At 42.3% G+C, this 23,158-nt stretch overlaps 1 protein-coding gene across 1 annotated transcript in view; it reads left to right on the top strand.

Moving 5' to 3' along the window:
• Positions 1-23,158, top strand: part of sap130a (Sin3A-associated protein a) — a 47,037-nt gene that overhangs the window by 22,780 nt on the left and 1,099 nt on the right. The window contains exons 8-20 of the mRNA XM_061978377.2: positions 718-853; positions 930-1,020; positions 1,096-1,200; positions 6,250-6,391; positions 6,472-6,587; positions 8,670-8,936; positions 9,013-9,166; positions 14,522-14,620; positions 14,683-15,044; positions 15,107-15,340; positions 17,623-17,748; positions 17,827-17,930; positions 19,313-19,426. Coding sequence (XP_061834361.2) covers positions 718-853; positions 930-1,020; positions 1,096-1,200; positions 6,250-6,391; positions 6,472-6,587; positions 8,670-8,936; positions 9,013-9,166; positions 14,522-14,620; positions 14,683-15,044; positions 15,107-15,340; positions 17,623-17,748; positions 17,827-17,930; positions 19,313-19,426 — 2,050 coding nt within the window. The remainder of the gene's footprint in view (positions 1-717; positions 854-929; positions 1,021-1,095; positions 1,201-6,249; positions 6,392-6,471; positions 6,588-8,669; positions 8,937-9,012; positions 9,167-14,521; positions 14,621-14,682; positions 15,045-15,106; positions 15,341-17,622; positions 17,749-17,826; positions 17,931-19,312; positions 19,427-23,158) is intronic.

A 23,158-nucleotide genomic window follows, 5' to 3' on the forward strand; every position in this document is an offset into this window, starting at 1 on the left:
AGAGGACGTTTAAACAGTGCGCAATTGCACAAGCGCGCACCTTAGAGAGAACGTTGGTCACACGGCTGCGCTAGCATCACAGCTAACGTTAGCCATGCTGCTACCTCTCTGCTCGGGGAGGACTTATACGTATGTGACGTATGTCGTGACAGTATGTGACGTATGATGTGACGTGTGTAAGAAGGTGCGCTCGCTGTCTGTGAGAGGGAGACACAGAAAAGAGTGAGAAGAGCCTGTCGTGTAATGCCAGCAGCTAAAAGCAACTGCGTTAGAATCCACAGATTTGTGGATGTGTTGAAGGTGTGCTGGAAAATGCGGAACGGAAATTAGGGAGCAGCAGAAAAGTGGAATGTATTATTTAAATAGGTGCGTTGGAAAACACGGAGCAGAGTTTTTTTTTTTTTAACTGGATCTGGATCTGCATTTTCCCATGCCTTGCCGATACGCATTTTTTTGCAAATATCGGCGGCCGATCCGATCCAAATATCGGATCGGGACATCCCTAGTTTTAAGTCAGGTGACACGTCATCGTTACGTGTTATTTACGTGTGACGCTTGTCACCAGTCTGTGTTCTTGCAAAACAGCATTATTTCCACTGCATTTGTCTGTTACATTCATCCCCTGTTTTTTGTGTGCAGCAAACTTGTTGGAATCAAATCTTTGCGCCCCGGTCTGGTTGTTGTAACACCAAGTAAAACTCCTCTCGACCCCTTCAGGCGCCCAGGACTGACCATCCACCCGCCTCCGGCCACCGTCAGCATCCATCGGCCTCAGACGCCCCGTGACACCACCCGCATCACGCTGCCAGCCATCGGGACTCCAAAACCTCAGCCCCCGCACACCCTGACACAGGTCCCTGCCTCTTTAAGACCGCTGAAATCAAAGCATTTATGACTGGGCCTAACACTGAAGTGGTTTCTCCTCACAGAAGCCCATCTTCAGTACTGTGACGCCAGTAGCTGCAGCCACGGTGGCACCCATTGTTGCCACAAACACTGTGCCATCAACCACCACTATAGGTGCCAACTTGAGTACCTTTCAGGTCTAAGAAGGGCGACTTATAGATATTAACAGTTGTGCCCTGTTATGTTCAGGTACCGTGGCGCACAGCCAAATGAGCAGCAACACTATTGTCACCATGACGATGGCCTCCCACTCGTCTCACGCCACCGCCGTCACCAACTCCACCATCCCTGTTGGTAAGTTGCGTTGGTGACTGATTTTTGACATGGCACCAACCGAATCTCGCCAGAGAGCAGACTCAGCCAAACTACCTCTAGGTCAGGGGTCGGCAACCTTTACCAGTCAAAGAGCCATTTTGACCAGTTTCACAAATTAAAGAAAACAATGGGAGCCACAAAAATCTTTTGAAATTTAAAATGAAATAACACTGCATACACAGTTTTTTTTTCTTGAATTGTGCTATGTATAAACCAAGGGTCTCAGACACGCAGCCCACACCTTTATATGAAAATTGAATTTTAGTGCGGCCCGCGGGTTTTACATGATTGGCGCTTGACAGCGTCATACTTGTCAAACTTCTAAATTTTTCCGGCAGACTACGAAATTCAAGGCAACTTTTCTTTCGAACGTGCCGTGATGGTACAGCATTTAGCGCCTACTACAACCAGCGTACCGGCCCAGCCACACGTTGTGTGGGTTTCAACTTGCTCACGTTAGTGACAGCAAGGTATACTTGCTCAACAACCACACAGGTTACACCAGCGTTTCTCAAAGTGTGGGGCGCGCCCCACTGGTGGGGAATAGAGACATGACAGGTGGGGCGCGAGGAACGGGAGGAAATTTCACTTTAAATTTTTTTTTTTTAAATTATATTCTTAGATTTTTTTTTTTTTTTTACTATGCTTTCATTTTCTATACACACTGTAAATCACTTTGTGATTCCGTCAGTGAAATCCGCTATATAAATAAATGTAAATTACTTAGTTTTCCTGTAAGCTTTAAATTTCTAGGTAGGAGTGAACGTTTGACAGACATAGCAGCAGTAACTAATGGGGGCGGGGCTAAGCGGAACAAGCGCAGCAAAATGAAAAGCTGTCCCACTGTCAAACGACACAATTGCGAGACGTATATGCGACATTGCAAGTGATCTTGAGTAGACAAATGAAAAGAAAGTCGTTTTGCTTTACAAGTGGACGAAGCTACTGACAGCAATAAAGACTGCCTGTTCATCGCATACGTCCGCTTTGTGAATGGCGAGTCACTGCGAGGATTTGCTGTTTTGCAAATACCGGTACATGAAAAATAGAGCCACTGCTGATGAGCTGTTCAAGATAATGGACAGTTTCCTCAAATAACACGACCTTAAATGGGAAAACTGTGTGGGCTTTTGCTGCGATGGCGCATAGACCATGGCAGGGTGAAGAAACGGGCTGCAGGCTCTAATAAAGAGGGTTGGACACACTGTCATTCACCGGGAAGCACTCGCGTCAAAGCAGCTCAGCCCCGAACTCAATGAGGTTTTAACAGATGTTGTGAGCGCGGTAAATTTGATCAAAACACGACCACTGAAAGTGCGACTGTTCTCTGCACTGTGTGAGGAAATGGGAGCTGATCATACAGCCGTACTGTTTCACAGTGAAGCAAGGTGGCTCTCCCGGGGCAAAGTGCTGTCACTTGCCCTGTCTTGCCAAATGCATAGCTCCTCCTTTTTTGCAAAGTGGCATTTTTATTTGATTTATTATTGAACTTGATGCAAGTTATTTGATTTATTATTGAACTTGATGCAAGTTATAACACTTTTATTTGATTTATTATTGAACTTGATGCAAGTTATAACACTTTTATTTGATTTATTATTGAACTTGATGCAAGTTATTTGATTTATTATTGAACTTGATGCAAGTTATAACACTTTTTGATTTGTTATTGAACTTGATGCAAGTTATAACACTTTTTGATTTGTTATTGAACTTGATGCAAGTTATTTTATTTATTATTGAACTTGATGCAAGTTATACCACAGCTGCACAGTTATTTTATTTATTATTGAACTTGATGCAAGTTATACCACAGCTGCACAGTTATTTTATTTATTATTGAACTTGATGCAAGTTATACCACAACTGCACAGTTATTTTATTTATTATTGAACTTGATGTTATTTTATGTTATTGAGTTTGAATGTATACAACTTGATGTTACTTGATGTTCAATAAATTTGAAAATGTTAAGCTTGGCATTAGCGTTCTGTTAGGCCGATGGGGGCAGGTGGGGCTTGAAAACTCCCTCTTGTCCAAAGTGGGGGATGACAAAAAAAGTTTGAGAACCACTGGGTTACACTGACGGTGGCGGTATAAAAAACTTTAACACTCTTACTAATAATGCGCCACACTGTGAACCCACACCAAACAAGAATGACAAACACATTTTGGGAGAACATCTGCACCGTAACACAACATAAACACAACAGAACAAATACCCAGAATCCCATGCAGCCCTAACTCTTCCGGGTTACATTATACACCCCCCGCCCCAGTCAGGGCTGCATGGGATTCTGGGTATTTGTTCTGTTGTGTTTATGTTGTGTTAAGGTGCAGATATTCTCCCAAAATGTGTTTGTCATTCTTGTTTGGTTTTGGTTCAAAGTGTGGCGCATTATTAGTAAGAGTGTTAAAGTTGTTTTATATGGCCACCGTCAGTGTAACCTGTGTGGCTGTTGACAAAGTATGCCTTGCTGTCACTTACGTGTGCAAGCAGAAGACGCATATAACAAGAGGCTGAGCTGGCACGCTGTTTATACAGATTGTAGAAGGTGCTAAATGCTGTACCATCATGGCATGCCCTTATTATTGTTGGAAGGGTGAATATTAATACCGGGAGTTTTCTGCGAGAGGCACCGAAATCCGGAAGTCTACCGGGAAAATCGGGGGGGGGCCGGCAAGTATGCAACTGAGCCGCATCAGAGTGATCAAAGAGCCGCATGCGGCTCCGGAGCCGCGGGTTGCCGACCTCTGCTCTAGGTAATGTTGCAATTTCCAATGCCACCAAAGGAATTCACTCAAAAAAAAACGCTCCAATATAAGTAAAATAAGGCCCCACTTTTCAAAAAAAATGCGCCAGCTTGATGCTAATATACATTGGCTTCGCTGTTGACATCCTACTTATTAGTATTAGCGATTTTACATGGCCAACACCTCCAAATTTGTTAAATAAAACTACAACTAAGATGCACGATACAATCAAGCAGCCGGTGCGTAATAAGTGCAATACTTATAGTATCAACACCTTTTAGGGAGCAACAAAAGACTAGATTCAACAAAGACTGAACTGACTAGCCAACACACTATACACTACTGCCATCTAACTTCTTGGACTTGCAACTGTAATTAAGACTCAGAAGTGTGGTAATGAAAGAAGATATAACAACTGGACAGCAGTTCTCATAATCAGATCATTTTTAAATGTTGCAATAAAAAATGAGATTTTATCATCAAAAACTATTACCGTATTCTCCTGACAATGCAACGTTACCGAAGCCGCACCTACTAAATAAAAAAATAAAATGTTTTCATATATTAGCCGCCACAGATATACAGTACAGGCCAAAAGTTTGGACACACCTTCTCATTCAATGAGTTTTCTTTATTTTCGTGACTATTTACATTGTAGATTGTCACATCAAAACTATGAATGAACACATGTGGAGTTATGTACTTAACAACAAAAGGTGAAATAACAGAAAACATGTTTTTTATATTCTAGTTTCTTCAAAATGGCCACCCTTTGCACGGATTACTGCTTTGCAAAGTCTTGGCATTCTCTCGATGAGCTTGAAGAAGTAGTCACCTGAAAGGGTTTTCACTTCACAGGTGTAATAGTTTTGATGCTGTCAATTTCAAACACTGATGACATCTATTAAACAGACAAGAAGCAAGGAATTAAACAGAGACAGTATTCAATTTGGCTCAATGAGGAGAAACGTTTGGACTGTACTCTTTGGACAGTCTTCCACCACGCTCTGGCAAGATAATTCTATGCCACCTCTTTTATTTGGACTTTCCCTGATTACATAGCAACAGCTGTTTTTAAAGGGAGAGGGGGTCGTAAACAGCCGTCGCCCTTGGTGACAAAACGGTTCAAAGAAAAGTTGCCAGGTGCTGCGTCAGGTCCTGCTTCCTCTCCGCTTTGTAGATCTCGGGTCAAGACAAGATCTTCCTGTGGATTACAATAGGTCAAAGAAACCGACGCCTTCATGTCTCTTCCCATCCTACACAGTGGAGTTTTACAAGCCTTTTGCTTGGTAAGATCAAAGACAGCCTTTGTCCTCTCGCCGGGAACTCATGACAACACAAAGTTTTGTGATAACTTAGATACAATTATTCTGACAGATGCCTTCAGTGACAATCTACAATGTAAAATAGTCATGGAAATAAAGAAAACGTGTTGAAATGAGAAGGTGTGTCTAAACTTTTGGCCTGTACTGTATATGTTGTGAAATGAGTTATTTACACAGAAAGATTATGTAAATGTTCATTTGTGTCTGCAACACGGCAGTAAAACGGCTGATCAAACAAAACAGAAGTCACCGTCATGGTGCGGAAGCTAGCTCTCCAATCATCTAAACAGACTCAATAACTCCACGGTGACGTCTTCGTTAATATACTGAGGAATTTGTGAAACTGGAACAATACAAACTGAATGCCATTATAAGTTAATACTAATAAGACAGGCACTTGTACACATGTTTGTATGAGTTAATGCTAACGGTGCTCGCGATCTTTACATGACGTCAGCACGTACAAATATGCATGAAAATATGGTTTACTGTGTAAGAATTGTTTTAGTTATATTGTTAAGCTGGAGTGATGATTGAAGAATCCATATGGGTCGGAACGCTATGGACTGCTAGAAGACGGAACGGCACTTGTACTTCCGGTTCAACGCTTTAAACAGCAGGAAACACTGTAGGCTTTTACACAGCAGCACCTGCAGTGAACGAACTCGTGGAAAAGATGGCGCCATAGCACAAACAACAGTTTAGTGTCTTTAATGAAATGATTGGCATTATGGCCGTCAGCGAGGGAAAAATCCAAACATGAGCCGCAGGGTTCAAAGTGTAGATAAAAAGTAGCGGCTTATGGTCCGGAATTTACGGTAATATTTATGAACACACACAAAAGTACTGAAAAGTGGTTCCATTGAGTACCGGTATCGTTTCACAGGTACCAGATCGGTTCAAATGTTGACTGTACCCATCACCTCACCTTCCTCCATGTCTCCTGCAGCCAAAGTGGTGCCTCAGCCCATCGCTCACTCATCGTCCCGCGTGCAGCCCGACTACCCCGCAGAGAGAGCCAACCTCATCCCCATCCAAAGCCACCGGTCGTCTCCCAACCCCGTCACCATGGAACCCAGAAGCGACAACAGGTGAAAGCCAAACACGAATCGGTGAATTTGACCTGATCTGAAGAGCATGGATCCTGAACTGTTGGCACTTCATTTTGTAGGCCTTCTGTACCAGTTCAGTTTCAATATTTCCTTCCGGCGTACTCCTCGTCATATCCCCTGACCCACACGTACACCCCCATCAGCAGCTCTGTGTCCACCATCCGCCAGTATCCAGGTAGGAACCTCCATGTTATTTTTATTAGAGATGTCCGATAATGGCTTTTTTGCCGATATTCCGATATTGTCCAACTCTTAATTACCGATTCCGATATCAACCGATACCGATATATACAGTGGTGGAATTAAAACATAATTATGCCTAATTTTGTTGTGATGCCCCGCTGGATGCATTAAACCAGGGGTGCTCACACTTTTTCTGCAGGCGAGCTACTTTTCAATTGATCAAGTCGTGGGGATCTACCTCATTCATATATATAATTTACATTTACTTATTTATGAAATATATGTTTTTGTTAACAAGTTAAAGGTGTTTAATGATAATGCAAGCATGTTTAACACATATAGTTAATATTGTTAAAAAATTAAAGGTGTTTAATGATAATACAAGTATGTTTAATACATATAGTTAATATTGTTAACAAGTAAAAGGTGTTTAAAGATAATGCAAGCATGTTTAACACATATAGTTAATATTGTTAAAAAATTAAAGGTGTTTAATGATAATACAAGCATGTTTAATACATATAGTTAGTATTGTTAACAAGTTAAAGGTGTTTAATGATAATACAAGCATGTTTAACACATATAGTTAATATTGTTAATAATTTAAAGGTGTTTAAAGATAATACAAGCATGTTTAACACATATAGATTCCTTTCTTTCATGAAGACAAGAATATAAGTTGGTGTATTACCTGATTCTGATGACTTGCATTGATAGGAATCAGACAGTGGTGCTGATAAGGTCCGCATTTTCGAATGGCGGAGAAAAAAGTCCTCGTTTCTGTCCAATACCACATGAAAGTGGTTGGTTTTTGGCATCTTATTTGTCCAGCTTCCGTACTCCTTTGTATACACTTTACAAGAAATACATTGTCGGCAAACTCTGTAGCTTGCTAGCTTGTGCACGCCAGCTTTCTGAGACTCCTATTTTGTTAGCGCAACTGTGCAGTCGGTCTTTGGAGTTTTGACGACAGGTACGGCGCCAGAGTCTGTTGAAAAAAAGTGTTTCTCGCCTTCCATTCGGTAATTTTAATGAGCTGGCAGCAGCCAGCGTCTTCTCAGAAGACGCTCGGGTGCCGTGAATGTCAATCAAGTGATGAAAGTGACGTCATAGTGAAGATTTATGATCGCTCATTTTTAGGACTATTTTTTTAATGCCTGGCTGGTGATCGACTGACACACCCTCCGAGATCGACCGGTAGCTCGCGATCGACGTAATGAGCACCCCTGCATTAAACAAAGTAACAAGGTTTTCCAAAATAAATCAACTCAAGTTATGGAAAAAAATGCCAACATGGCACTGCTATATTTATTATTGAAGTCACAAAGTGCATGATTTTTTTTTAACATGCCTCAAAACAGCAGCTTGGAATTTGGGACATGCTCTCCCTGAGAGAGCGTGAGGTGGTTGAGGTGGGCGGGGTTGAGGTGGGGGGTAGGTGGTAGCGGGGGGGTGTATATTGTAGCGTCCCGGAAGAGTTAGTGCTGCAAGGGGTTCTGGGTATTTGTTCTGTTGTGTTTATGTTGTGTTACGGTGCGGATGTTCTTCCCAAATGTGTTTGTCATTGTTGTTTGGTGTGGGTTCACAGTGTGGCGCATATTTGTAACAGTGTTAAAGTTTTTTATACGGCCACCCTCAGTGTGACCTGTATGGCTGTTGACCAAGTATGCGAGGCATTCACTTGTGTGTGCGAAAAGCCGTAGATATTATGTGATTGGGCCGGCACTCAAAGGCAGTTCCTTATAATATTGTTGTCTGGGTGGAAATCGGGAGAAAATCGGTAGAATGGTTGCCCCGGGAGATTTTCGGGAGGGGCACTGAAACTCGGGAGTCTCCCGGGAAAATCGGGAGGTTTGGCAAGACTGGGAGACGCAACTTCTCCGTACTTCTCCCTACGTCCGTGTACCACTCCGTAAAAAGTCATGAATTTAACTTTTTGAAACCGATACCGATAACTTTCGATATTACATTTTAAAGCATTTATCGGCCGATATTATCGGACATCTGTAATTTTTAGCCACCGTCGCTGTGTAACCACACCTAACCTGAGGCGTGTGTGTGTGCCGCCTGATAGTTACTCCCCAAGCGCCAAGCTCAGCACTGCCCGCCCAAGCCGGAGTGGGTGTTGCCACCACTGTCCATCTGAACCACATGCAGCTGATGGCGCAAATCAGCACCCAAGGCATCCAGCCGGCACCCATCGCCGCGCAGAGCATCCAGCCGGCGCCCATAGGCGTGCAGGGCCTGCACACGACCGCGTCCATCGGCGCGCAGGGAATCCAGCAGGCCCCCAACGCAACTCAGCAGCAGCAGCAGCAACCGCCGTCCGACGCAAAAGCTGGTAACTTTTAAAACGTTTTTGACCCCTCGACGGACCCCTTAACTGTGTCTTAAGGCCTGTTCTAATCCCCTTACAGGAGTCGTTTTGGCAGATGGCTTTGTGGCAAACCCTATTAGCAGCACCAGTCAGCCGGTTGGCACCATAGTGCAGCCACACGGCCAGGGAGGGGCGCCCACCTTGGTGTCCTCGCCGAGGCCCAGCATCCTCCGCAAGAAGCCCACAACTGAAAGGTGAGTGTTTTAGATCGGCTTAGTACTTTTGTGTACAAAGTTAGGAAGTTAGGATCAGTGGCTACAAGGAGCACATATTGCAGTGCACACCTTTTCAAAGCGGCGTTTGAAACCTTGGCATCGCACAGGGGGACCCTGTGTCCAAAGATATGGAAGGTGGGAAAGGTTACTCCTCTACATAAGGATACCAAATTGGCTTTCAAAGAGCGCAATTCTAGACCAATAAGCATCCTACCTGGTTTATGTAAAAATACCGGAGAAATGTGTGTATGCACAAATTCAAGCTTACTTTCAATCAAATGGGCTAGTAACTGATTCTCAACATGCATATAGAACGGGCCACTCTACGTCCACTGCTTTTATACAAATGACCGACGATTGGCTTAATGCTATAGATCAGGGGTGCTCACACTTTTTCTGCAGGCGAGCTACTTTTCAATTGATCAAGTCGTGGGGATCTACCTCATTCATATATATAATTTATATTTACTTATTTTTGAAATATATGTTTTTGTTAACAAGTTAAAGGTGTTTAATGATAATGCAAGCATGTTTAACACATATAGTTAATATTGTTAATACATTAAAGGTGTTTAATGATAATACAAGTATGTTTAATACATATAGTTAATATTGTTAACAAGTTAAAGGTGTTTAAAGATAATGCAAGCATGTTTAACACATATAGTTAATATTGTTAACAAGTTAAAGGTGGTTAAAAATAATACAAGCATGTTTAGCACAAATAGTTAATATTGTTAACAACTTAAAGGTGGTTAAAGATAAAACAAGCATGTTTAACACATATAGTTAATATTGTTAATAAGTTAAAGATGTTTAATGATAATACAAGCATGTTTAACACATATAGTTAATATTGTTAACAAGTTAAAGGTGGTTAAAGATAATACAAGCATGTTTAACACATATAGATTCCTTTCTTTCATGAAGACAATAATATAAGTTGGTGTATTACCTGATTGTGATGACTTGCATTGATTGGAATCAGACAGTGGTGATGATAATGTCCGCATTTTCGAATGGAGGAGAAAAAAAGTCCTCCTTTCTGTCCAATACCACATGAAAGTGGTTGGTTTTTGGCATCTTATTTGTCCAGCTTCCGTACTCCTTTGTATACACTTTACAAGAAATACATTGTCGGCAAACTCCGTAGCTTGCTAGCTTGTGCACGCCAGCTTTCTGAGACTCTTATTTTGGTAGCGCAGGCAGGATGAAGCAGAGCTTTTATTGTGCAACTGTGCAGTCGGTCTTTGGAGTTTTGACGACAGGTACGGCGCCAGAGTCTGTTGAAATAGTGTTTCTCGCCTTCCAGTCGGTAATTTTAATGAGCTGGCAGCAGCCAGCGTCATCTCAGAAGACCCTCGGGTGCCGTGAATGTCAATCAAGTGACGAACGTGACGTCATAGTGAAGATTTATGATCGCTCATTTTTAGGACTATTTTTTTAACGCCTGGCTGGTGATCGACTGACACACCCTCCGAGATCGACCGGTAGATCGCGATCGACGTAATGAGCACCCCTGCTATAGATACTTCTATGTTGGTTGGAGCTGTGCTGTTAGATTTTAGTGCTGCATTTGACGTGATTGACCACTCTCTTTTAATTGAGAAACTTAAATGTTATGGTTTTAATACTTCGGCTTTAATGTGGATACAGAGTTATTTGTCCTCAAGATCACAACAGGTGTATCTTAATGGCAGCTTGTCTAATAACAGAAGTTTAGATTGTGGTGTTCCACAGGGAAGTTGCCTAGGACCTTTACTTTTTTCTATATTCACCAATTGCTACCGGGCGTGCCAAATTGGTTCTTTATGCTGATGATGCAACCTTATATCATGCTGCACCATCATACAGTGTACTTAATGTAGTATTGAGCGAGGAACTAAAAGCTGTGCATGACTGGACAGTATGTAACAGACTTGTCCTTAACATCTCAAAAACAAAAAGTATTGTATTGGGGACTAGGCAAGGGTTGTGACCCAAAGTTGGGTCTGAGGCTAGGTATTTCAACAGGTCAGAAGTGCCAAGATCCTTGGAGTGATGCTGGATTGCACTCTATCCTGATCAAATCATATCAGTGATACAGTTACAAAGATGGGAAGGGCTGTTGGTAATTCCAGGAAATGTGCTGCTTTTGTGGATCCACCTCTTCTTTGTCAGACTGCTAAGAGTTTAGTCTTGTGTCATCTGGACTATTGTTCTACAGTCTGGGCGTCTGCTGCAAGTGGTGAGATCAGTAAGCTCCAGATTGTCCAGAATAGGGCAGCAAGGCTGGTTCTGGGTTGTTCACTAAGAACTAATGTTAACCAAATGCATGCTTCTCTTTCCTGGCTAACAGTACAGAACAGGTTGTCAGCTAATACTCTAATATTGTTCAAATCAGTAACCAGTAGTAAAACTCCTGCTTTTCTCATGGCCCAAATAGTTTACAGCAGCACTATACATAATCATAATACCAGGGCGTCTAGTGAGGGGCATTTTGTACTCCCTCGTCCCAGGAAGAATGCTTTGCGGAAATCTTTTATTTATAGATCTGTATCGCTCTGGAATAACCTGCCTCGAATTCTCACCGGCATTGAAAATAAACTGGTTTTTAAAAGGAAAGTAATATTTTATCTGAGTCTGTAAATTAGTTTGCTTGTTGATGATTTTTGTTTGGTTTTGTATTGTGTAGTTATATTTATATGTTAATTATTATTTTGTGACTTTAAATTGTTTGCTTGTTTTCTTATTGATGCTTTTATTTTTTTCTGTATTGTGTAGTTATAATTATATGCTTTTACTTGTAATTGTATTGACTTTGTGGACCCCAGGAAGACTAGTGGGTTGTTGTGGCAACCAGCTAATAGGGATCCTTAATAAAAGTCAAAATCAAACCCCACTAGTTAAAAAGAACTACCCTAGAAAAACTACAGATCTGTCGATTATAATTTTTATTATTATTTTTTGAGCAATGACAGTTTTAAAGTAAAAAACTGCCTGCATGGCAGCTTTGTGTTATTGGAGTCAATATTGCAACATTTCCTTGTTACATTACATGTTTGCTGTATTATTATTTTTTTTGTAATCGTATTTTTAAAATGTGTCACTGACCGTTAAATTAGCTCAGGGCCGCACAATGTTGGGACCCCGCTGCCCCGGGACCTGAAAGTAACCTGCACATTACTGCATGTATTTGATACTGTATGCACCCACTTTTACAACATCTGGGGCAAAGGCTTGTGGTATAAAAGCAGGCCATGTGTAGTGAGGTTGTAACGGTACACAAAAATTTTGGTTCGGTACGTACCTCGGTTTAGAGGTCACGGTTCGGTTCATTTTCGGTACAGTAAGAAAAAAAACAAAATATACATTTTTTGGTTATTTATTTAACAAAATTTGTAAGCAATGTCTTTATCCTTTTAACATATCAATAACATACATATACACACAGGGTCCATTGCCAGGGTTAATGCAGTCAACATATATAAAATAAAAACTAAAAAAGATAAAGCTCAGAATTGGTTTCTTAACAAAACCTTTCTACATATAAAGTGCAACATTTCCACATATAAAGTTGTTGCTCAGATTAAATAAAATGACAAAACTTTTCTTCTACATACAAAAAGTGCAACATTAAATAGTTTTAAGTCAACTCAGCCTCAGATTAACTTTTCTTTCCCCCCCCCCCCAGCCTTTAACCCTGGTGACTTTCACTAAATTTTCATGTTTTTTGCCAGAAAAATCAGTTTATCCACATTGTCTGCAGAAAAAGCAGACCTGCTTGCAGTTAAAATGTCTCCAGCTGTGGAAAATACCCTTTCACTGGGCACGGAGGTAGCGGGTATGGCGAGGTAGTGCCTGGCTAACTTGGCAGTAAGAGGATATATGGGCTCATTGTTCTTCCACCATAGAAGTAGGTCAAAATCTAGTTTCTATTGCAATATGGTCTTAAATCTACTGCTATAAAAACATTTGTTATTGCTTTAGCCCTGCCTGACTCGCCGAGGAGAGGCTGCTTGAATGCGGTGGGAGCTGTGTTTGTTCGTCTTTCTCTTCGTTGAAGCGATGTTATCCATTGTTGTATCGCACCGCGAAACCGAAATGTTCCCAAACGGGAGATCTTAACGAGGCAGGAGGGTCTTCCAGCTCTGGCTTTTGCATGTTGTAGTAGCCCGGTCGTTGCTAGCATGCCTTGTGTTGTGCCTCGGTGTGCATTGTTTACACAACGTGCGTTACGCTACTTAATATGTCCGTGTGGAAACTCATTCGGTACACCGCCGAACCCAGGGGTCGGCAACCCGCGGCTCCGGAGCCGCATGCGGCTCTTTGATCACTCTGATGCGGCTCAGCAGCTTACTTGCATAACCCCCCAATTTTCCCGTGAGATTTACGGATTTCAGTGCCTCTCGCAGAAAACTCCTGGGATTAATATTCACCGATTTTCACCCTTACAGCTATAATAAGGGCGTGCCATGACGGTACAACATTTGGCTCCCTCTACAATCTGTATTAACAGTGTGCCAGCCCAACATTTGTTATACAATATACATCTTCTGTTTGCAGACGTACGTGACAGCAAGGCATACTTGCTCATCAGCCACACAGGTTACACTGACGGTGACCATATAAAACAACTTTAACACTCTTACTAATAATGCGCCACACTTTGAACCAAAACCAAACAAGAATGACAAACACATTTCGGGAGAACATCTGCACCTTAACACAACATAAACACAACAGAACAAACACCCAGAATCCCATGCAGCCCTGACTCTTCCGGGCTACATTATACACCCCTGCTACCACCAAACCCCGCCCCCACCCCAAGCCTGCTCCCTCACACATCAACCCCCCCCCCCCCCTCTGTGCGTCGGTTGAGGTGGGCGGGGTTTGATAGCGGGGGTGTATAATGTATCCCGGAAGAGTTAGGGCTGCATGGGATTCTGGGTATTTGTCCTGTTGTGTTTATGTTGTGTTACGGTGCAGATGTTCTCCCGAAATGTGTTTGTCATTCTTGTTTGGTGTGGGTTCAAAGTGTGGCGCATTATTAGTAAGAGTGTTAAAGTTTTTTTTATACCGCCACCGTCAGTGTAACCTGTGTGGTTGTTGAACAAGTATGCCTTGCTGTCTCCTACGTGAGCAAGCGGAAGCCCCAATCATCATGTGGCTGATTAGGTACGCTGGTTGTTTTCTATAATTTGTGAAACTGGTCAAAATGGCTCTTTGACTGGTAAAGGTTGCCGAACCGAACCGAAACCCCCGTACCGAAACGGTTCAATACAAATACACGTACCGTTACACCCCTAATGTGTAGTAATATTAACCTTGACCTTGCTGCCTCTGTTGCAGTTGTGTTCGTAAGACCCTCATCCCCACTCAGCCCAGCGACCAGAGCAGCAGCAGAATGGAGTGTGGGGTGAGAGGGGCCGGCTCCCCCAGACCAGCAGGGTAAGTGTACTTGTCTTCAATCGCTTTGAAGCACTCTGACTCTTTCACCCTTGCCTAAGCAGAGTCAAACCCAAAACCGAGATGCACATGGCGGTGGCCCCTCCCGTCATGGCCACCGTGGAGGCGCTACCCCCACAAGGAGGGGAGCAGCAAGCCGTGGCTTCCGGCGCCCCGCATCTCGCCCAGGCCCTGCCCGCCCTGCTGGCCACGCCGGGCCCCGTGCCGCCCTCCCAGCCGTCCTCTGTCCTCTCAGCGCTGCCGGCGGCCATGGCTATGACCCCGCCCATCGTCGCATCCATGGCCAACACGGTGGCGTCGCCCACGCAGCCCGCCGCCACCAGCACCGCAGCCTGCAACACCAGCTCCGCTTGCCCTGATGTGAAAGTCAAGCAGGAGCTGGAGATAATGGACACCGCTCAGCCTGGTGAGGACCGCCTCTTTCTGGTGATGTGCGGAATAAACCTGACTCCCATCTTTTTTTCTAAGATTCTATCGTGAACCCAGCCCTGAATGCCCAGGCCTCCACCCTCAACGTGCCGCCCGCGGGAGATCTGATCACTGGAGCTTCCCCGAGGAAGAAGCCTCGCAAGCAGCAGCACGTCATCTCCACAGAAGAGAACGAGATGATGGAGACCAACAGCACTGACGAGGAGAAGACGCCAGGGCGCCCCATCTCTGGCAGGGCCGAGCGCCGCGAGTCTCCCCCGAGGGAATATGTCGGTACGTCACCACACCATCCCATTTCATTCTTGGGGGTAACCATTCCATTTAGAATCAATTCTCCATTCAAAATCTATGATTAACCACATTGTTCCATAAAATAGATAACAGCTCTGATAAATGTTTATATAACTTAAAAGAAAACTAAATCAAATCAAATCAACTTTATTTATAAAGCACATTTAAAATTTACCACAGGAGTAGCCAAAGTGCTGTACAATGGACAGGTTAAAAGATAAAACGAGTACCGAGCAAACAACACAACCCAAACAAAACACGATAAATAAATAAACATAAAAACAGGTTCACAGCAGGTGTATTATGGGGCGCCATTGCAGGATGGATATCACTCAGTGTTAAAAGCCATGGAATAAAAGTATGTTTTTAAGAGAGATTTAAAAACAGGAAGAGAGGAGGCTTGTCTAACACTCAGAGGTAGGTCGTTCCAGAGCTTGGGAGCAGCAATGGCGAAAGCTCTGTCACCTCTAAGCTTCAGCCTTGTGTCAGGGACCGTCAACAGCAGCTGATCGGCTGATCTTAAGGATCGGGTGGGGCAGTAAGGCTGAAGGAGGTCGGAGAGATAGGTTGGCGCGAGGTTGTTTAGACATTTAAAAACAAATAAAAGGAGTTTAAAATTGATTCGATAACGCACAGGGAGCCAGTGAAGGGACGCTAAAATGGGGGTGATGTTTTGTTTAATACAATTCTACCCATTTTTTTAATGCCTGGCTGGCGATAGACTGACACACCCTCCGCGATCGACGTAATGAGCACCCCTGGTCTATAGTGACGCCAAGGCTAGTGACTTTGGGACGCACATAATTTTGCAATGGTCCCAAGTCAGTCAGGGCCGGACCAAAAACTGAAATTTCCGTTTTTCCCTTATTCATTATTTAAAAATTCTGGGCTAACCAAGCCTTGATGTCGCATAGACAGTTGAGAAGGGGTGTCAGGGGGCCGTGGCCTTTTGAAATCGGCATATAAATTTGGCAGTCATTTATAACTATTGCATGCTGTGTTTAAATGTTTCAGCATATTGCTCGTACAGTATGTCCTCCTCTTGATGAACTAGCAGCCTTTTAGTTATTACAAGTAGGCTGTTGCAATATTTACTTGGAATATGTTAGTGCAGGGGTGCTCATTACGTCGATCGCGAGCTACCGGTCGATTTCGGAGGGTGTGTCAGTCGATCACCAGCCAGGCATTAAGAAAAATAGTCCTAAAAATTAGGGATCATAAATCTTCACTATGACGTCACTTTCGTCACTTGATTGACATTCACGGCACCCGAGGGTCTTCTGAGATGACGCTGGCTGCTGCCAGCTCATTAAAATTACCGACTGGAAGGCGAGAAACACTTTATTTCAACAGACTCTGGCGCCGTACCTGTCGTCAAAACTCCAAAGACCGACTGCACAGTTGCGCAGTTGCGCTAACAAAATAAGAGTCTCAGAAAGCTGGCGTGCACAAGCTAGCAAGCTACAGAGTTTGCCGACAATGTATTTATTGTAAAGTGTATACAAAGGAGTACGGAAGCTGGACAAATAAGATGCCAAAAACCAACCACTTTCATATGGTATTGGACAGAAAGGAGGACTTTTTTTCTCCTCTATTCGAAAATGCGGACATTATCAGCACCACTGTCTGATTCCTATCAATGCAAGTCATCAGAATCAGGTAATACACCAACTTATATTCTTGTCTTCATGAAAGAAAGGAATCTATATGTGTTAAACATGCTTGTATTATCTTTAAACACCTTTAACTTATTAACTATATGTGTTAAACATGCTTGTATTATCTTTAAACACCTTTAAGTTGTTAACAATATTAACTATATGTATTAAACATTCTTGTATTATCATTAAACACCTTTAATTTTTTAACAATATTAACTATGTGTTAAACATGCTTGTATTATCATTAAACACATTTAACTTGTTAACAATATTAACTATATGTGTTAAACATGCTTGCATTATCTTTAAACACCTTTAACTTGTTAACAAAAACATATATTTCATAAATAAGTAAATATAAATTATATATATGAATGAGGTAGATCCCCACGACTTGATCAATTGAAAAGTAGCTCGCCTGCAGAAAAAGTGTGAGCACCCCTGTGTTAGTGCTTGTTCTGCCCGGGTGCCCCCATTTAGCGTAATGCCCAGAACAATCCATACAGAAGCCGATTCCAAGAAATTGATACACTGGGAGCCGGTTTCTGAACAAGAACCCGTGACTGTCATTGAACTGTCATTGCTTTTCTTGTCCTCCCTCAGACGAGGAAGGTGTGCGCTACGTGCCCGTCCGGCCTCGACCGCCCGTCACCCTCCTGCGTCACTACCGTAACCCCTGGAAAGCGGCCTACCACCACTTCCAGAGGTACAGCGACATCCGGGTCAAAGGTAAGTGTCTGGTGTTGGAATGGTCGTAAATGTCACCCTGTGGCGCTCAGTTTTTCTGTCCAACAAATTGTGTTTCAGAGGACAAGAAGGGCACGTTACAGGATATGGCCAACCAGAAAGGGGTGGCGTGCAGAGCGCAAGGCTGGAAGATTCACTTATGTGCTGCGCAACTCCGGCAGCTGGTGAGTTTTTAACATCCGGGCGCCGGGCGGGACTCAAATCTTCAGGATTTCCGCGGGTCATTAAAAAGCCTTAAAAGTCATGAGATGGGTTTTTCGAGAATTCGGGCCTCAGGAATTTTGTCTATCGTTCACATTCATTATGAAAGACAAGACGGATGTGTTATTTTTTTTTTTTAAATCTAACTCGGAAATAAAAGTCCAATAATCATCCAAAATGCGCCAGCAATACTTCATTTACATGTCGTGACTTGAATATTAACCAAGTATTAGTGATATTGTTATTATAAGCGCTAACGCAGACCAACTACTTATAGCTGTGCCGTGATCAGTGGCCTTGTGGTTAGAGTGTCCGCCCTGAGATCGGTAGGTTGTGAGTTCAAACCCCAACCGAGTCATACCAAAGACTATAAAAATGGGAGCCATTACCTCCCTGCTTGGCACTCAGCATCAAGGGTTGGAATTGGGGGTTGAATCACCAAAAATGATTCCAGGGCGCGGCCACTGCTGCTGCTCACTGCTCCCCTCACCTCCCAGGGGGTGATCAAGGGTGATTGGTCAAATGCAGAGAATAATTTCGCCACACCTCGTGTGTGTGTGTGTGTGTGACAATCATAGGTACTTTAACTTTTTAATCTCAAGCTTGTGCCTATTTTGACAATATCGACTAGTGAGCTGCTTCCTCGCTTCCCTGCTCATGGAAGTTTATTGTAGATAATAACTCATGCCTTTCACCTAGATAGGAGAAGGATGAGGATGTAATCCGACAACTTGGTACATTTTGACAGCCAATTTTGACCCGGAAAAGGCGAAAAAACGACAGACGCTTGGTTTCACCCCCTTTTTTTTGCGCAAGGATTATGATTCTTTCTTCATCTTAAATGGAATTTAACAAGATTCTATTAGTCGACGTCCTGATGACAGCAGACACTGTACAGTAAGTGATGTTTTATTGTTATATTATATTATTATGCTTTATTAAATACCAGAAAAAATCATACAATTAAAGGCCTTAATTGATAAATCGACAAATGGTTAAATTGCAATGCCTGCGTGTTTCTTTTCTTCGTCTCTGGCTTTCAAAATGGATACAAGATGTCTCACTCAGTGCAGCGCTCTCAGCACGTTTATTTGACCGTAGAATTAAATGAGCGGAGTGGAGCCTCTTGTCGGTCATCCACACTCTTTGTTCAATGGTATGGAGGCGAGTACTTGCGGATGAGTTCGGCGTGGAAGAACAAGAACTAGCGCAACATCAGTGACCGTATTACTTCACAAACGGACCAAAAGTCGACCAAATCCATTATTTCCTCCATTTTCATTTCATTTTCTTTCACCTCCTGTTGTCTTTTATATTTGGCTTGCCTTCCTTTTTATCTCTGCAGTCGACTTTGGAGGATGACGTGTACAACCGCCTGTCCTCGCTCCAGGAGGGCCTCATCCCAAAAAAGAGAGCAGGTTCTGATGACGACCTCCATCGCATCAATGAACTCATCCAGGTGAGACTATTGAGACGGGCAGCGTTTCCCCAGGCCGTAAATTAATTTTGTGGTTACAGCGCGGCCTGGGAGTGTCAAAATGACATCATTGTATGGCGTATTTTCTGGACTATCCGGTAAATAAGCCGGAAAATGTTTTTCCATATATTAGCCGCACTGGACTATAAGCCGCATGTTGTGAAATTAGTTATTTATACAGAAAGATTTTCCATCCATCCATCCATTTTCTACCGCTTATTCCCTTCGGGGTCGCGGGGGGCGCTGGAGCCAATCTCAGCTACAATCGGGCGGAAGGCGGTGTACACCCTGGACAAGTTGCCACCTCATCGCAGGGCCAACACAGATAGACAGACTAGGGATGTCCCGATCCGATATTTGGATCGGATCGGCTGCCGATATTTGCCAAAAATTGCGTATCGGCAAGGCATGGGAAAATACCGATCCAGATCCAGTTTAAAAAAAAAAAACTCGGTCCGTGTTTTCTAAAGCACCGATTTAAATAATACATTCCACTTTTCTGCTGCTCCCTTCCGTTCCGCATTTTCCAGCACACCTTCAACACATCCACAAGTCTGTGAATTCTCACGCAGTTGCTTTTAGCTGCTGGCATTACACGACAGGCTCTTCTCACTCTTTCCTTTGTCTCCCTCTCACAGACAGCAAGCGCACCTTCTTACACACGTCACATACTGTCACGACATACGTCACATACTCTCACGTCATACGTCACATACGTATACGTCCTCCCCGAGCAGAGAGGTAGCAGCATGGCTAACGTTAGCTGTGATGCTAGCGCAGCCGTGCGAGCAACGCTCCCTCTAAGGTGCTCGCCTGTGCAATTGCGCACTGTTTAAGCGTCCTCTGCGCATAGCAAATCTATGCCACGCACAAAATCAAATAAAAAAATAAGCGCATAACAATTTTCGACACACGGACACGACAGAGAAAACAGTTTTTGTCATCATTGTTCAAATATTGTGACGTCTGTCGAGACGCTTATCTCCGTTCGGTGCCACACGTCCACACCATCAAAATGCTGAGGCAACAATTTCCACATCAACACCGTATGAAAAAAGTAGTGATTTTTTTAGTTGTGATTTCCTTCTCTGCATGAAAGTTTAAAAGTAGCATATATTAACGCAGTATGAAGAAGAATGTTTTAATGTAGACATGCAAGCCTTGAAAGAAAATGTTGAAAATCAAGACTACATTTCCTGCAAATGGGTGCATTTCTACCCTATATTTTAACTTTAGATTTATTCTCATATCAAACTCTTTTGGCTGTCTTTTTGACACTTACATCCGGCGCCCCCCTCCACACCCTGGATTATAAATAATGTAAATAATTCAATGTGATTATCTTGTGTGATGACTGTATTATGATGATAGTATATATCTGATAGTATATATCTGTATCATGAATCAATTTAAGTGGAGCCCGACTTAAACAAGTTGAAAAACTTATTCGGGTGTTACCATTAGTGGTCAATTGTACGGAATATGTACTTCACTGTGCAACCTACTAATAAAAGTCTCAATCAATCAATCAAAACACATAGAATCATCATACTGCTGTGATTATATGCATCAAGTGTTCATTCAAGGCTAAGGCAAAATATCGAGATATATATTATGTATCGCAATATGGCCTTAAAATATCGCAATATTAAAAAAAGGCCATATCGCCCAGCCCTAGTTTAATGATGCCATTTCTGTTTGTCATGTATAATTTTGTCTATTTTGTGATGCCATTTCTGTTTGTCATGTATAATTTTGTCTATTTTGTGTTTATCCTTGAATAAACAGGTCAGTTTCTTGTTACCAACCATTGTGTATTATTCAAACTCCCCTAATTCAGCTGGCTAGTTGTTATCAAGAGTACTAAAAACCCTTTTCAACATGATTCTGACAACTAAGTAGGCTAAATAACTTTAAACTTTAATACATGCTCGGATAGGCCAGTATCGATATCGGTCAGTATCGGTATCGGATCGGAAATGCAAAAACAATATTGGTATCGGATCGGAAGTGCAAAAACCTGGATCGGGACATCCCTAGTAACTAGTAATCTAACGCGTTATTTTTTATATTCAGTAACTCAGTTACAGTTACTACATGATGCGTTACTGCGTTATGTTACGCTATTTTTTATGTAGTATCGGCTAGAAACAGAAGATCTGAGTGTGTTTTATTGCAGCGCTGCAGTGTCGTCCTTCTGAATGTTCTTGTGTCACACGCCGGAGGCGCGCTCTGTGTGTGTCTGGGTGTGGGTGTGGGGAGGGGGTTGTAGGGGGGGCGTGTCTGTGTTTACTAACAACGGAGCCGCAGTCGAGTGTCTTAACATGGAGATATTCTCACTTCTTTTCTTTTGTCGAGCACAAAGAAAAGAACATTTTAGTTAAATGTAAGTTGTGTCTTGGATCAAATATCCCGTCTACTGCCCAAAACTACAATTCAAATCTGCCTGGTTAGGCTTTGTGTATGTCACGTGTGCCTTCCTTAGGTGAAGCCAGGTTTACAGCTATGTTGTTATTATGCTGTTTGCTACTTATGTATGTTATGTTGCAGCTATTTAAAATAGTTTTGTCAATTTGTTCTGGCCTGAAATAAATTTGGCCCTTTAAAACATATCTTTGTCTTTGTGTGTATGTAGAGCACATTGCTTAGCAGAGTTCAGTGATGCAAGTGCATGTCAAGTTGATCAACACATTGTATTATTCTCCAGTGCAATAACAGTACTGAAATGAAGGCTAAAAGGGCATTAATGTGAGCTTTTAAAAAAAAAAAAAAAGAAGAAGAAAAAAAAAAGTAACTAAATAGTTACTTTCACAGTAACTCATTACTTTTTGGTGTAAGTAACTGAGTTAGTAACTGAGTTACTTTTGAAATAAAGTAACTAGTAACTAACTAGTTACTGGTTTTCAGTAACCATACTTGCCAACCTTGAGACCTTCGATTTCGGGAGGTGGGGGGTGGGGGCGTGGTTAAGAGGGGAGGAGTATATTGACAGCTAGAATTCACCAAGTCAAGTATTTCATACATATATATATGTATATATATATATATATATATATATATATATATCCTGAAAATATGCAAACCAAACTGTGTTTAGATAATTGATACTTCAAACTTGCATAAATAAATCTTAAGGAATATAACATAACTTGGCTTCTGAGAGCTTCAAAATGTAATGAATAAAATGCTAAAGTTGTTGATAAACACGCAATTATTTTAATAATTAAATATGGTCATTTTAAATGAATTATTATGATAATTTAAAATTAATTATTTCAAATGTTTATTTTAATGTATAATTCTAATGCCTGGATGTAATAAGGAGTCAGAAAAAATACAAATAAAAATACAATTAATTTTGATGTTTTTAGCAAAATATAGTAAAAATGTATTTAGTTTTTCTTTTTTTTAAATTAATAAATATATTTATTTTTAGGTAAGATAAACATGATAATACAGTTTATGTCTAGTCTGGATGATTTAGTTCTTGTCACCCTGTTGTCCTCCCGTCATGAAAAAAGGCTGTCCTCACTCAGGTCCGCATGGAGCTGGAGGGGGCGTGGCCTCCAGCTCCGGCTGAAAATCGGGAGATTTCCGGGAGAATATTTGTCCCGGGAGGTTTTCGGGAGAGGCGCTGAATTTCGGGAGTCTCCCGGAAAATTCGGGAGGGTTGGCAAGTATGTCAGTAACTAACCCAACACTGATTACGACCGA

Source organism: Nerophis lumbriciformis, linkage group LG18 (assembly GCF_033978685.3).
Source record: "Nerophis lumbriciformis linkage group LG18, RoL_Nlum_v2.1, whole genome shotgun sequence".
Lineage (NCBI taxonomy): Eukaryota > Metazoa > Chordata > Actinopteri > Syngnathiformes > Syngnathidae > Nerophis > Nerophis lumbriciformis.